At 52.7% G+C, this 15,367-nt stretch overlaps 1 protein-coding gene across 1 annotated transcript in view; it reads left to right on the top strand.

Annotated features, from left to right (window-relative positions):
• Positions 1-9,187, top strand: part of MBTPS1 (membrane bound transcription factor peptidase, site 1) — a 54,031-nt gene extending 44,844 nt beyond the window's left edge. Inside the window, exons 20-23 of the mRNA XM_012738465.2 lie at positions 1,073-1,204; positions 2,766-2,892; positions 6,548-6,678; positions 8,311-9,187. Coding sequence (XP_012593919.1) covers positions 1,073-1,204; positions 2,766-2,892; positions 6,548-6,678; positions 8,311-8,507 — 587 coding nt within the window. The 3' untranslated portion in view covers positions 8,508-9,187. The remainder of the gene's footprint in view (positions 1-1,072; positions 1,205-2,765; positions 2,893-6,547; positions 6,679-8,310) is intronic.
• The last annotated feature ends 6,180 nt before the right edge of the window (positions 9,188-15,367 follow it).

Below are 15,367 nucleotides of genomic sequence, written 5' to 3'. Positions count from 1 at the left end.
AAAATCACAGTTGAAAGAAGATTAATGTTTTATTTCCACCGAGATTTTATTTTAAGACCTGAGATCTCCTGATAAGAGTCCTTATTAAAATTTTAAATACCTAAGAGGACTGTCCTGGTCCTTAAATTTCAAATGGCAGCTTTTAGGATCTTTTAGAGGCTTTAAGCACTTGACCAGAAGTGTTCTTTAATGACAGAAAAGAACTTAATGGCATTTTTTCTCTCACGAATCGTCTAGTCCAAGTTGATGTTAATGGGACTCGAAGTGGGCAGACATAGGTGAAACAAGATGGCAACAGAAATTCCAGCTTTTACCCTGTGCTCAAAAGGCACCAGAACAAAAAACCAAAAAACCCCCCACAACTCCATGTTTATCTATGGGACAGTGCGTTCAGCGAGTTCAGCCTCCTGATGGAAGGCTCCGTCGTGTCTGGGAGCTGCAGACTCTAAGAAGTCCCTGAAAACAAAGTGACAGTTCTCTGCTTTCACACTTCAGTGGTCGGGGGCCCCTGACAAAAAGCCCCGCTCAAGTTAATAGACTCCCCGTCTGTTGCCCTCGCCCTCACCTCCCTGGAGGTGTCCCCTTCCCGTGTGCGCCCCGCTCCCCCCCAGGAGAGTCCCTGGAGCGCTGCTGGACCAGTGGTCCCCTGCTCGCCTCTTCCTCTTGCCACCGAGCCCCGCTCTTGAGGCCATTCCTTTCTCAGTGGGTGTCACATGGTCTTGCCATCTGCAAGTGAGCTCCGTTCTGTCCTCGCCCGGGAGGGCCCCAGAGCCGAGTGTGGTGCTTGGGCAGGTAGGTCCAGCCCACGGACAGTGGTGCTGACCTTCCCGAGCCTACGGTCACGCGGAGCCTGTGTGTGCTGGGCTGGGCGGGCCGGGCTGCCCGTGGAGAACGCGACTCTCCTGAGAACAGGGGATCAGGAACGTGTCAGGTTTACTTTGACCTGAACTGCTGACTTCTGAGCTCCTGTTTTCTCCCTCTTTTGGGGAGCTAACTTTATTTTTTATTTTCCTATAGAGAGATCTTTTTAAAAGAATTGTATTTCTAACCAGCATGCTTGTTGACTCTGCAGACTGCTTTTGGCTCCTGGATGCCCTCCTTCAGTACACATCCTACGGGGTGACACCGCCCAGCCTCAGTCATTCTGGGGACCGGCAGCGGCCTCCCAGTGGAGTGGGCTCCATCACTCCAGAGAGGATGGAAGGTGAGCGGACCGCACGGTGCCCAGGGAGGGGACCTGGACCCGGCCTGGCACAGTGCTGCTGCAGAGAGCGGGCGTGCCTGCCAGCACGAGGAGCCAGGTGTCAGGAGCCACTGAGGGTTTTTCTTGACGGCTGCAGGGGGACCCGCACACAGTGGCCCTCACCTCCAGGGAGCCATCCTCCTGTCCCAGGAGGGACGTTTATTGAAAGCCCTGTATGTAGGTGCAGGCTCGCCCCACTGCTCACACCCTTCCCAGTCCGTGTCTGCTGCTCCACCCTCGCAGATGAGGACACCGGCTCCTGGGGTCTTCAGGAAGAATCAGCAGCATTTTGAGCACTCGCTGGGTACCAGGCACCAGGCTGGGAGTGCTTTAGGCGGATTTCCTCACTAGCTCCTCTCAGTAGCGCTGTGAAGGTGCAGAGTACTATTTCCACCTTACAGATGAGGAAACAGGAGCTCAAAGAATTTAGGTAGCTGCCTGCCATCACCCGGGTGGGCACGCAGTGGAGCCTGAAACCCGCTTCTGAGGCTGTGCTGGTTCTGTGGGGCCCCGACTGCTCTGCGCATAGTAGGGCCCGTGGAAGGTGCCTGCAAGTTCCTAATGTTCCGATCCTTACAGAGCTGTCCGTGGAAGACTCATATGAGCCACAGATGTCATTTAAAAATTTCCAGGAGCTACATAAAAAAGTAAAAAGAGGCCGGGCGCGGTGGCTCACGCCTGTAATCCTAGCACTCTGGGAGGCCGAGGCGGGCGGATTGCTCAAGGTCAGGAGTTCGAAACCACCCTGAGCAAGAGCGAGACCCTGTCTCTACTATAAATAGAAACAAATTAATTGGCCAACTAATATATATAGAAAAAATTAGCCGGGCATGGTGGTGCATGCCTGTAGTCCCAGCTACTCGGGAGGCTGAGGCAGGAGGATCGCTTGAGCCCAGGAGTTTGAGGTTGCTGTGAGCTAGGCTGACGCCATGGCACTCTAGCTTGGGCAACAAAGTGAGACTCTGTCTCAAAAAAAAAAAAAAAAAGTAAAAAGAAGCATGGCTGAAATTCATTTTAATAAGACACTTTAGCTTAGTACATGAAAAATATTATTTAAATATGTAACACCTCATTTCAATTGCTTGGTAGGTGCATGTGGCTAGGGGGTACAGTTTTGGATGGTACAGATCTAAGGCATAAAAGGAATTTTGAAATTGCAGATTAAATATTTCAGGAGAGAGAGATTTTTCCATGCAGCCTATCTGTAGGTTAGATTCCTCCAGTGTGGCCGGGTACGTGTAGCTAGTGGTCAGCACAGGTTGACCAGCCAGTGCCGCACACGCGGTGGCCATCCGGCAGGGAACAGTTCTGATTCGTTTGCCCACCTTCAGCAGCGAAGCCACACGTTGTCTAGGAGGAACCGAGCAGGTGTGGTCCCTGAGCACATGGAGACAGCTGAACAGAGCACGGGGGCCTGTTGGCAGGACAGCAGACAGACAGATTCATAAAGGTGTATTTCTTTTCTTTCCATTTTAATAATAGAGTTTATTTCTTTTTTTGTTGATATTGCTTCCAACCACAGGAAACCATCTTCATCGGTACTCAAAGGTTCTTGAGGCCCATCTGGGAGATCCAAAACCTCGGCCTTTGCCAGCCTGTCCACATTTGTCTTGGGCCAAGCCGCAGCCTTTAAACGAGACAGCACCCAGGTTAGTGCCTGCCTGCGCCTTTCCACTCTTTCTGCAGGGCTTATGAGTCATTCCTTTTTTTATAGCAGAGAATGGAATTTTACTGACATCATTATCAAATAATCAGATCTTCTAACTTGTCATTTTGATGGTTATTGACATTAGTAAGCCCCCGTATTGACATTTAGAAATGTGCTCTTGGTGGTATCTTGCATGAAGAAGTGCTTTGGATAGATAATTTGCATTTTGTTACATTTGGTTTTTTTTTTTTTTGGAGACAGTCTCACTCTGTTGCCCTGGCTAGAGTGCTGTGGCGTCAACCTAGCTCACAGCAACCTCAAACTCCTGGGTTCAAGCAATCCTTCTGCCTTGGCCTCCTGAGTAGCTGGGACTACAGGCATGTGCCACCATGCCCAGCTAATTTTTTCTGTTTTGGGTAGAGACATGATCTGGCTCTTGCTCAGGCTGGTCTCGAACTCCTGATCTCAAACAGTCTGCCCGCCTCGGCCTCTCAGACTGCTAGGATTACAGGTGTGAGCTACCGTGCCCGGCCGCATTTGGTTAATTCTTATTTAACAAGCTGTGATCCAGCAGAGTAATGCCATTTGAACTGAAGCTCTGACTCCTTTGGTCGGGGCATCGAGTGTTACCATGTTCAGTTGTATACCGTGTGTGAGAAGTTGATTATAAAATACAGATAAGTCCTTTCTCCTCTCATACCTGGGGGCTGAGGTTGTGCTGTGTAGGTATGGGTTCTGCTGTCGCAGCCTGGCCGTGAAGAGTGTGCTTCTGTGCCGTTAACTCTCTGTGCTGCTTACGGCTGTGGGAGAAAGCACCCCCCTCTGATGGAAGGCTGTGACCTCTGTCTGTCATTGCACTTTGTGTGCTACCCCGCAAGCATTGCTCAGTCTCCTGCTTCATCTCGCTGACTCAGCCTCTTTCCGTAGCTAACACTGGAGTTGCCCCTGGTGCTTCTCTCTGCAGCCAGGGCGAGCCAGTGCATTGTGGCTGGTCCTTGTTTTCTCCAGATCCCACCCTGCCTGAGCAGGACAATACAAAGAAGCCAGGGACAGCTGTCAGAGCTGTCCTGGCCAGGCAGGCACACTACCAGGCACTACCAGGCAGGAGTCCTTCCCTCCGGGCCCCTTGGCCTGGTATCCGCCCCTCCCCTCCTACCTCCCCCAGGCAGTAGGCTCCCCTCCAGCCTGGTCCCCTGCCTGCCTGCTTCCCATGCCACCTGGAGGCTGCCACTGCTCTGTGCTTGGGTGAGCCTCAGGGAAGTGCTGGTGTGGCCCAGGGTTGTGGGGCCAGGACAGCACCACTGCGCTGTAACGAGGAGAGATGCCTGCAGGAGGGCGGCGGAGCTCTACTTCTGCTTTTGCCATTTGTCATGAACAGAAAGTGCTAAATACAACACTTAGTGACCATATGTCTTCATTTAGACTATGCTTAGAAACCAGCAAAATTGTAGAATCATCACATTGTCTTCTCATCAGCAATTTTCTTCCTGAACCTTTAATTACTGAGTACTTTTCCATTCCAGTTAATGTTCCATCATTTAAAAATTTCTGATAAGTTCCCATTTTTGCATCCTATTTATTTATAATCTTCTATTCTAGCATTCAAACCAGATTTTATATTCCAGCCATGGTCAGCAGTTCATACTCAGTGGACAGTCAGTGTTAGCTAAAGTTCCAGAAACGCAATTATTCTCCACAGTGTTGTTCAGGACTCTGAGACACAGATAACGATATCGTCTGGTATCTAGCTGTCCACGTCAAATAATCCATCACACACTGAACTGGCCCATCAAGGAAGTAGATAACGTACAGCTCCTAGAATTTGGTTTTCACAGTCGCTCTCAATAATTCCTTCTCCTTAATACTCTGCTGGGTTTCTCATTTATCTCATATTTCACATCTTGCTGAAAATTATTCTCAGTCCTCAGAGACCTAGTTCGAGACATATTCTGAATCTCTCGAAGAGATTTGAGACAAGTCGACAGCTGCAGGCATCTGTCAGCCCCACGCTGAGGGCAGGTTTCTGTCGGTGTGAAGCGAGCAGGCGTCTTCCTGGATCCTTTGTTGGGCCCTGGGCCTCCACGCCTATCGCAGCCGCAGGAGCATCGGCCCTGCTCCAGGCGGCCCGCCCTCCGTCAGCACCCTGGGATAGTCCCAAGTGGCTGTGCGAGTGGCCTTAGCACAACTGCTGCCTGGGAAGGGCCATCAGCAGATAATTACGTTCCAGAATAGGATGGCACTGCAGGAGTGAAAACGCAGCCCATGTGTGTTCAGCTGCAAAGTCATGATCCTTAATGTCATTGATTCCATAACTTAACACTGTTGGTTTAATTTTCAGACTGATTAAGCCTGAATGTAAAGTTAAATCATATAAAATAGAACAGGTCATAATGAATACTTGTTGGCATTCAGGCAGCCGCCCAGCTGGGAGTATCCAGTGGCAGCGTCTTTCTTTCCTGCCTGCGAAGCCTCTTCACAGAGGCAGCGGTGGGGAACCTGCAGCCTCAAGGCCACATGTGGCCCTCCAGATCCCCAAGTGTGGCCCCTTGACCGAATCCAAACCTCACAGAATAAGTAAATCCCTTTATTAAAAGGATTTGTTCTGTAAAATTTGGATTCAGCCAAAAGGCCGGTAGCCAGTCACCGCCAGCTTCTCGTGGACCTTCAGTCTGATTGCTGATGGGACTGGACGTCTTTGCTTTCACTCACTCAGAGTAAAAGGCTGAAAGTTTCCAAATGAATAAACGGCAGAAACATAGGAAGTTCATAATTTGCAAACATACTGTATTTTATTTTCCCTCACTTAAGAGCGGCATTCACATTTTCCATTCACGGACTTGGCTCTAACCTAGGTGTCCTCCTAGCTCTCTGCTGCTGTTGACATTGTGTCAGCCCCCTGTGCTCTTCATTCTGAGTTACAGTGGCCTGGACAGGCTCTCCAGATCTAACGTCCGTGGTGATACTGCTACCACGACGAGTCGGTGCCTGTTACAGAGCGCACGTTCACTGGGTCGTCCGTCAGCCCGCCCTGCGGGCAAGGCAGACGTCAATTCCCAGTTTTGCTGCTCAGACTCTCTCGACCAATCAGTTACCTGTATGTTTGTCACATTCTCCCTCTGGACATTGATTTCCTTGAGGACAAAGATGGTGTCTGGTTCCTGCCACCATTGTGCCCACTTCTGTATTTGGTGGTCGTGGAGTCGCCTTCACTGCGTGCCTCACGTTAATCAGAAAGCAAACTCCACCTGCGGCTCGTGCCTCTGTGCCACCCTCCAGCCCAGTTCCGTGTCCACTCACCAGGCTGCTGTTGTCCTGTCCACAGCCTCCTTTCAGAGCTCACCGGGACGTCCTCCCGCATTGCTTGGCAGTGTTTCCAACTTTAAGCAAAAATGAACTCCTGTTGGCCATATTATAAACCCAGTAGAGCTGATCCCTCCTCGGAATATTAAAATCTCGTGAGCAGGGACCTGATTTTGACATTTCTCTGTGGAGACGTGGCAGTGTCACCACAGTTGCTGTGCAGTGGCATATAGGTATATGTAGATGGAAACATCATTGCACGTTTCTCTTTAGGTCAGTCTTTCTAAGGTATTGGCTAACTTCCTAGGCTAGTACAGTTGTTTATTGTAATTTTGTTTTAATCCATTTTCCCGAAGTAATCTTTGGAAACATCAAAAGTTACTCTCCATCGACCTGGACAAAGTGGTGTTACCCAACTTCCGATCGAACCGCCCTCAAGTGAGACCTTTGTCCCCTGGAGAAAGTGGCGCCTGGGACATTCCTGGAGGTGAGTTCTTAGGTGCTTTATTGTTGTGCTTAAATCTTGAATTTTGCTCAAAGTAACTTCTTTCCCTCCCCGAGGAGGTAGGCCAGACTGTGCCTGCCTTTGTCTTCCTGGGAGCAGTGGGTCTTGGCTTTTTCTGTGGTACAAATCAGCAAGGCCAAAAGCAGGACTAACAGATTAAGACATCATTGTTTTCTTAGAAAGTTTTACATAGATTTTCAAATTTTTTTTTTGAGACAGAGTCTCGCTTTGTTGCCCAGGCTAGAGTGAGTGCCGTGGCGTCAGCCTGGCTCACAGCAACCTCAAACTCCTGGGCTCAAGCAATCCTCCTGCCTCAGCCTCCCAAGTAGCTGGGACTACAGGCACGCGCCACCATGCCCAGCTAATTTTTTGTATATATATTTTTAGTTGGTCAATTAATTTCTTTCTATTTTTAGTAGAGACGGTGTCTTGCTCAGGCTGGTTTTGAACTCCTGACCTCGAGCAATCCTCCCGCCTCGGCCTCCCAGAGTGCTAGGATTACAGGCGTGAGCCACCATGCCTGGCCAGATTTTCAAATTTGAATGTATTTTACAATGACCAAGTGTTACACTTAAAATCTTTCAGAGTAACTTGCATACTCATATTTCTGCAAAGCATATAGTATGTCCCCAAGGGACGCCTGTCTGCTGGTTTGGGTCCCAGCCAGTTGGCAGTAGCCACCCTGAGCCCCCAGCCTGGAGGTCTCCTCCATTTCTCTGTCCTGGCCCACCTGGGATGGGGCTTGACTGAGCTGGGGTGTGCCCCTTAGGTGATCCGATACTGTCCCCTCTGTAGACAATGACTTTGGCCTGAATAGATTCTTTGGAACACATTCTTTTCCCTTACCTGGGACAGCTGGTACCAAGTCTTTCTCTTTTGCTGTGGAAAGCCCTACACTCTTCCCGAGAGTTTACAGCTACCAGTGGGGATTTCTCTGGGTTCCAGGACTTGGCCAGAAACTGGGGATCAGGATGGGGTGCCCCAGCCCATGCAGTCTGGGAGCTTTGTGTGGTGACAGCAAGATCCTGAAGGCCTTGCCTGTGGGTAATTCTGGAGCCCTCAGCATCGCTCAGTTACAGGGTCCTAGTGACATTCTACACCACGGGTCCTCCTGTGGCCACTCTGGTTTTCACTCACACGCCCTATCCGTGGCCAGTGGTCCTTGTCACCTCACTGCCTTGCCACCCTCCTTTTCCTCTCAGTCAGCTGGTCCAGCACCCACACCCCTCATTTTCCCCTGGACTGAGACACGTCCTTCCATTGCTTTTAGGGAAACAGAAAGCACCTCTGGGTCCCTTATTGTAGGTTTTCCGTGACAGAAGCAAGGCCATCCTGGTGTCTGTGGTGAGCCCAGGGAGGGGGAGCATAGACCCCTCCACCCCGCAGGGAGGCTCGTGCTGGGCGCACGGGAGGCGTGGCTGCACTGCCTCTCATCCGTGCTTTATTGATGGCCTGGCTTACTGTAGCTGAGGTTTAAAAATGCTGTGTGCCCTGCAAGCCTGGCTAATGAAATTAGCTAGCGTCTAGTTTCTGATGAATCCAGCTGTCACAGAAAAAGAGGCATAGTGGTAGCTCTGTGGCATTACCGACTGTCCCCCGGCTGCTCTCTCGCAGGGATAATGCCCGGCCGCTACAACCAGGAGGTGGGCCAGACCATTCCTGTCTTTGCCTTCCTGGGAGCGATGGTGGTCCTGGCCTTCTTTGTGGTACAAATCAACAAAGCCAAGAGCAGGCCGAAGCGGAGGAAGCCCAGGGTCAAGCGCCCACAGCTCATGCAGCAGGTCCACCCACCAAAGACCCCTTCCGTGTGACCGCCAGACTGGCCGACCGTGAGCCAGAGCGCACCTGCGGGGCCGGCGCTGGGGGTAGGCGGAGCCGTGGAGAGCTTCCGTGGGAGCCGCCCGTGTAAAAGGGATCCAGTTTCCAGCTGCAGGTTTGTGAGGGGCCATCCTAAATGAGCTTCCTCCTGTGGCGGTGGGGGCTCGTACGTCTCGGAGGCCCCGCAGGAGGGACTTCGTGACTCAGCCTCGGACGAGACACCGCGCCGCTGTGAGCACCAACCGGAGCACGTGGGAGGCTGACTGGGCCCTTCGGACCTGAGGGGAAGCATGGACTTTTTAAACACATGAAACAACCTGACCAAGCTAAGATAACGCTTGTGAAAGGCTATTTTCTATATTTATTGTTGGGAAAAAGTCACTTTAAAGACTTGTACTATTTGGAAACAAAGCTATTTTTTTTTTTGTCAATGGAATGCAGTTTTTTACTATTACATCATGAGGAATGACACAGATTCCATAATCTCCCTTTTGATGAAAGGACAGACTGAGATTTGAAGGAAACTTGCACAAATCTGTGAAATATAGACCTTTGCTTTATTTTTATAAGTATCAACTGCCACCATGTTTTGTAATTTGGGGTCTTGATTTCACCATTGTCGGTGAAGAGAATTTTCAATAAATATGTACTACCTGTATGAAGCTGAAAAGCATTGATTGTGTAACAGACTCTTTCTGCTCGTCCATTTCTCTCTTGATGACTACCGGGAATGGGTTCTGAGTCAGCTTCCTAATTTTTTTTACTAAGATGTAATTCACATACCATAAAACTCTCCATTTTATAGTGCACAGTTCAGTGGTTTTTAGTGTATTCACAAGGTTATGCAACCATCACCACTCGCTGTCTAATTCTAGCACACTTTTATCACCCCCAAAATAAACCCTGTACCCATCAGTGGTCACCCCCGAGTTTCCTCCCTGCCCCCAGCCACCGGCACCCAGTCTGCCCGCGTCTCTGGACCTGCCTGTTGGACATCTCACGAATGGAATCACACGGTACGTGGTCCTGTCTGTCCAGCTTCTGTCACTTGGCGGTGTGTTTTCCAGGCTCTCCCGTGCCGTGGCATCAGTCAGTACCTCACTCCCTGTCACGGCCGAGTACCATTCCTGTTGTGTGCCTAGACCACGTTTTCCATATCTGGTCCTCAGCTCGTGAACCTGTTGCCACGTTTTGGCTGTTACATAGTGCTGCTGTGAGTATTCTAGTACACATTTTTGTGTGAACATAAGTTTTTTATTTCTGTTGGATATACACTTAGAAGTGAGATCATATAGCTCTATGTTTAATTTTTTGAGGAACTGCCAAACTTTTTTCCAAAGCAGCTGCACCATTTTACACTCTTGTCAGCAACGTGTAGGAGTTCCAATTTCTCCACATCCTCGCCAGTACTTGTAATTATCCGTCTTTTTGATTACAGCCATCCTAGTGGGCGCGAAGTAGTATCTCAGTGTGGTTTCGATTTGCATTTCCCTAAAGACTAACGGCGTTGAGCATCTTTTCATGTCTTTATTGGACATTTGTATATATTCTTTGGAGAAATCTCTGTTCAGAGCCTTTGCCTGCAGCTTTAATTGGGTTGTCTTTTTATTACTGAGTTGTAAGAATTCTTCCTTTGTTCCAGACAACAAGTCCCTTATCAGATATGTAACTTGCAAGTATTTTCTCTCATTCTTTGGCTTGTCCTTTCACTTTCTTGACGGTGTCCTTTGAAGCATAAAATTTTTCATTTTGATGAAGTCAGGTTTTCTGTGTTTTTCTGTGGTTGCTGGTGTGTTAGGTTCATCCAAGAAGCCTATGCCTGGTCCCAGGCCGCCTGGTCCCGTGGAATCCGTGCCTGACCGGCATGTTCACTGAGTGCGGACTCAGGTGCAGACTGGGCAGGCACCAGCCCTTCATTGCAGACGAGGGTGAGCTGGGAAGGGCAGAGGCTGTGGGGTGCCGGTGGGGTGCCACCGACGACGTCACAGGCAGGAAAAGCGCAGGCCAAGGGGCGGGACAGAGCTACCAAGGCCCTGCCCTCCCTTGCTCGGCAGGTCACAGGGCCACCTTGCAGCTCTCCCTGCACTCACGCTGCCGTGGCTCCCAGGACTTGAAGGGCTCCCCATCCACAGTTCCTTGGGCACCACTGGCAGCCCTGAGGACATGCATATTTGGCACATGGTAGCCTGTTTGTCCTCAGCAGGTGGCCGTGGGTCTGAGCGCCCCTTCTGCTTATCCAGACGAGGGGCTTGTACACTGGCCTTTGTGCAGCCTCTCGTCTCCCTGCCCGTCCTCAGCAGATGTGGGATGCTCACCGGTCACCTGCAGCTTGATGCCGTGAAGCTGGGGCCGCCTGCGCACCACTGGCTCTCAGTCCCCAGCAAGTTACAGCCAGGTGTACAACAGCGGGTCATGTGGCCCAGGGCTCACTGGAGCGCCAGGCCCCATCTCGGGGACAGCATGTCTCAAAAGAAGCCTGAAACCAGGATCATGCATTTTAATGTTGACAAATATGATTGAACTAAAGAAATATTTTTTTATTAGGTAGACTAAGTTTCTTTGATCTCCATGGTAACGTCCCACCAACACTGCAGGTGTTGTGGTTGTGGAAGGAAGTTCTGGCCCAGAGAACGTTAACAGGTGAGCCCCTGGGAGACGCTCTGGGGCCCTGCGGAGCCCAGCATCGGTGTGGACCCCCGGGCTCAGGACTACAGAGATGACCCCGAGGGCTCGGCCCCACCCTGCTCCCACTGCTGACACCACGGGTGCGTTTCCTCCATGGGGCAGCGGGAGCGTGAATTTGAAGGTTGTGATGAGACTGCTTCACTCCCAAACTTCCAGTCCCTTTCCTCCTCCATCCAAAGTAGGACTCCCAACTAGTACCAGCGCTTCACGGGGCACAGGGACTTGGCAAGGCCTGCGCTTGCCTCCCCTGAGGGCCTCACCTCTGCCCTGGAGCCCAGAGCGGGCGTCCTAGGGCCTCTGCTGTCAGTGTTACCCGAGGTCAGAACTCAGGATGCTGCCGTATTCGTTTCCTGTTGCCACTGTCACAAGTCACCACCAAGCCAGTGGCTTAAAACAACACATTTAGGCTGGACGTGGTGGCTCACGCCTATAATCCTAGCACTCTGGGAGGCTGAGGCGGGTGGATTGCTGGAGGTCAGGAGTTCGAAACCAGCCTGAGCAAGAGCGAGACCCCGTCTCTACTAAAAATAGAGACAAATTAATTGGCCAACTAAAAATATATAGAAAAAATTAGCTGGGCGTGGTGGCGTATGCCTGTAGTCCCAGCTACTCGGGAGGCTGAGGCAGGAGGATTGCTTGAGCCCAGGAGTTTGAGGTTGCTGTGAGCTACGCTGACGGCACAGCACTCTAGCCTGGGCAACAGAGTGAGCCTCTGTCTAAAAACAAAAACAAAAAACAACACATTTATTCTTCTGCAGCTCTGGAGGCCTGAATCCAGCCTCACTGTGCCTAATCAGATGTCAGCAGGGCTGGTGGTTCCTTTTGGAGGCTCAAGGCGAGAGTCCTCTTCCCGCCTTTCTTGGCTTCTAGCAGCTGCTGCCCTCCTGGGCTCGAGGCCCTGTCCTCCGTCTTCCAAGCACACCACTCCTGTCCCTGCCTCCATCTTCAAGGCCTCCTCTCTGACCTCTGACCCCTCCTGCATCCCTGTTGCAAGGACACGCAGGATAACCTCCTCACCTCAACATCCTCAACTTAATCTCGTCTGCCAAGTCCCTCTTGCCATGTGGGGTGACATACTCACCAGGCCTGGAGGGGAGGACAAGGACTTCTTTGGTGCGGTCATTCAGCGACCACACTGGGTCTCGCTGTCTCTAAGGTGTCATACGTTGTCTGTGCAAGGACTTTGGCTCCCTAGAGAACTGCTGCAGGTGCCTCTGCCCTTCACAGTCCCTAAACTGCTGTCCCCTGAGGAGGCTCCCTGCAGCCGGCATGTCCCGGCTGGACAACGCACAGCAAAGAAGGTCGTGGGCCCTGCCTGCCCAGGACTGGGGCTCCACCTTCCCTCATCTGTCCTCCAGAATGTTCTAATGGGTGGGGAAATGAGCCGAGGGCGCTAGTTGTAGAAGTGCTTCCCCTGCAGTCCCTGCAGCACAGAGAGGAGAATGCCACCATGTGCTGGGTGCTCCGGGCAGGTGCTGGGCCGCGCCACCGCCTGGGCTATCCACACGACGCCTCTGTGCGTCCCCCGTGAGTTCCTGCTGCACCAGGCCCGGCAGGGCGGAGTTGGGCGGGGCGGGGCGGGCAGAGGGTGGCCGCTCACCCACCCCCGCAGCCGCGCCTGCAGATGGGGCCCAGCAGGGCGCCCTCCTCGGCTGGGAAAGGTCACGGCCCTGTGATGCCAGCGGAGGGTGCATATCAAAGCCCCTCAGAACTAAGAGGTGTCCCGTTGCCTGGGATTTCACAGCCCGGTGGCCAATTCCTAAGTCATGCACGTTAATGGGCAGCTAATGAGGGGCCAGGACAGGGACAGGGAAGGGCCCCCAGCCCCAGAGCCGAGATTAAGGAGTACAAAGCCCCCAGCCACTGATGCGGGGGGCTTTATCTGCTTTCTCAGGAGGCCTGATTTGGGGGAAGAGGGGGTGACGTGGGCTCTTTGGAGGGCCTGGGAGAGCAGTGTGACTCCTACGTGTGGCTCCGGGGGGGGGGGTCCCCACCCGCCAACCTGGGGTTCCCAACCTGCTTCGCCACCCGCAGCCCCCACTCTCCCTGCTGTGCCCTGCGCCTTGGTCACACAGTTTAATGACCCCTCTGCCCAGGGAGGAGGACATGAACTTTAAACTCCTTGGGTAGTAAGACAGGCCTTGTCCAGGGCAGCCCCAACCTGGGTCTGTCCCCTAGGGGTCCTCAGACCACTGTGGGCCTCTGGTGCCCCTGGCTGAGCTTGGCACTGGGGGTCCCCACTGCCCAGAGCAGCCCCCAGCCACTCCCCACTGGGGCACAGATGCGGCACCTTCTCCAGGACGCCCCTCCAGTCCCCCCACCCTCCTCGGGTCCACGGCCCAATCCTTCTCCCATTGGGCCAGGGCTGCTCATCTCTTTCACCTCTGAACTGCCAGCCAGGTCTGGCATGCAGTAGGTGCTTTTTTTTTTTTTTTTTTTTTTTTTTTTTTTTGAGACAGAGTCTCCCTGTATTGCCCAGGCTAGAGCACTGTGGCATCAGCCTCGCTCACAGCAACCTCAAACTCCTGGGCTCAAGCGATCCTGCTGCCTCAGCCTCCTGAGTAGTTAAGACTACAGGCATGCGCCACCACGCCTTTCTCTATATATTTTCTAGTTGTCCAGCTAATTTCTTTCTATTTTTAGTAGAGACGGCGTCTTGCTCTTAACTCAGGCTGATCTCGAACTCCTGACCTGGAGCAATCCTCCCACCTCGGCCTCCCAGAGTGCTGGGATTACAGGTGTGAGCCACCGCACGCAGCTAGGGTAGGTGCTTAATCAGTGTTTGTGGAATGACTGACTGAGAACACCAGGTACCGGGGGTGCCAAGGGCCGGATGGTGGCCGCCAACAGAAACGTCCACGCCATGCCCGGAGCCTATGATGGGACCTTATTTGGAAATGAGGTCTTCGCAGAGGTAACTGAGGATCTTGAGATGGGAACACCTTGGGTCACCCAGGGGACCCTGTCTAGACCTTGATCTCTGACTTCTGGCCTCCAAAACCATCGGAGAATAGATTCCCATTGTTCTCAGCCACCGAGTTTGTGACACTTGGTTACAGGAGCCTCATGGGGGTGGGGGGGGAGGAAGTAAACCAAACAACGTTCCCTGTTCTGTGCATTGGCGCATTCATTCCCTCACTCAGTCGTTCGCTACTTCCCATCCTGGGCACTGTCCCAGTCAGCTCCAAGGCAGGGAGGCAGTGTGACATCACAGCCTTTGGGACGAGACCGACTCGGGGGTTAACCCCGGTCCTGCCGCTTGCCTGCTGTGACGTTTGGAGCCCCATATTGGACCTAAGCCAAAGTCCTGCTCGATGTGGTGGGGACGGCCAGGATGCCACCTTGGGAACCGGCGTGAACACTCGTGCGAGGCCTGGCTCTCGTGGCACATTTACGCGGTGGCGGCGTGGGTGCCATGTGGGACACGCAGCAGCCTTGAGCCTTGTACTCCTGCCCGGTGTCCCCGAGGAGAAGCTGGGTGCTCAGCAGGGCGCGGTGACTGAGCCCCCGCCACGTGGAGCTGGTGACACTCGGTAGATGACAGCAGTCGGGTAGGACCGTTAGAAACTGTGTCGAAAATAAAAAGCTTTTGGGGGGCTGACTGGTGTGGACACGCAGGGCTGACAGGGTGAGGCGAGGCTCCGGGCAGTGAAGACGGTTAACTCAGAGCAGTGGTGCTCAAAGGGGACCCAGCGTCAGCAGCGAGGATGCTTGGGCCCAGCCACACCCGCTGAGGCCGAGACTCTGAGTTCGAATGATGCCAGCTGACGTTTATCAGCAGAGGTGAGAGGGCACCTGGGTTACAGGAATAAACAGGGTCATGTTCCAGGCTTGACCTCCATGCACCTGCATTTTCTGGAAAGAGGCCATCGCAGTTGACCTGGCCATCAGTGCAGCGAGAGGCTGTCTCTGCTAAGTGCGGCCGGGGACCAGCACCTGCCCCCGAGCTGGTTAGAGACTCGGGGGTCTCGGGCTCCGCCCAGGTGGAAGGAATCAGAGCACGCACTCAACAAGGCCCGGCGGGTCTCGTGCACAGGTTAGTTTAAGGAGCACGGTGGGAGCTGGAGGAAGAGGAGGAAGGTGACAGGAGACTGATTGTGCAGCCCCCTCTCTGCAGATGGTTGGGGGTCAGGTGAGCTCAGGCGTGACCCTGCCGCTGTGGCTGCCA

Source organism: Microcebus murinus, chromosome 20 (assembly GCF_040939455.1).
Source record: "Microcebus murinus isolate Inina chromosome 20, M.murinus_Inina_mat1.0, whole genome shotgun sequence".
Classification (NCBI taxonomy): domain Eukaryota; kingdom Metazoa; phylum Chordata; class Mammalia; order Primates; family Cheirogaleidae; genus Microcebus; species Microcebus murinus.
Note: the sequence above shows the minus strand (reverse complement) of the source record. Positions and strands in the feature narration are given on the sequence as shown.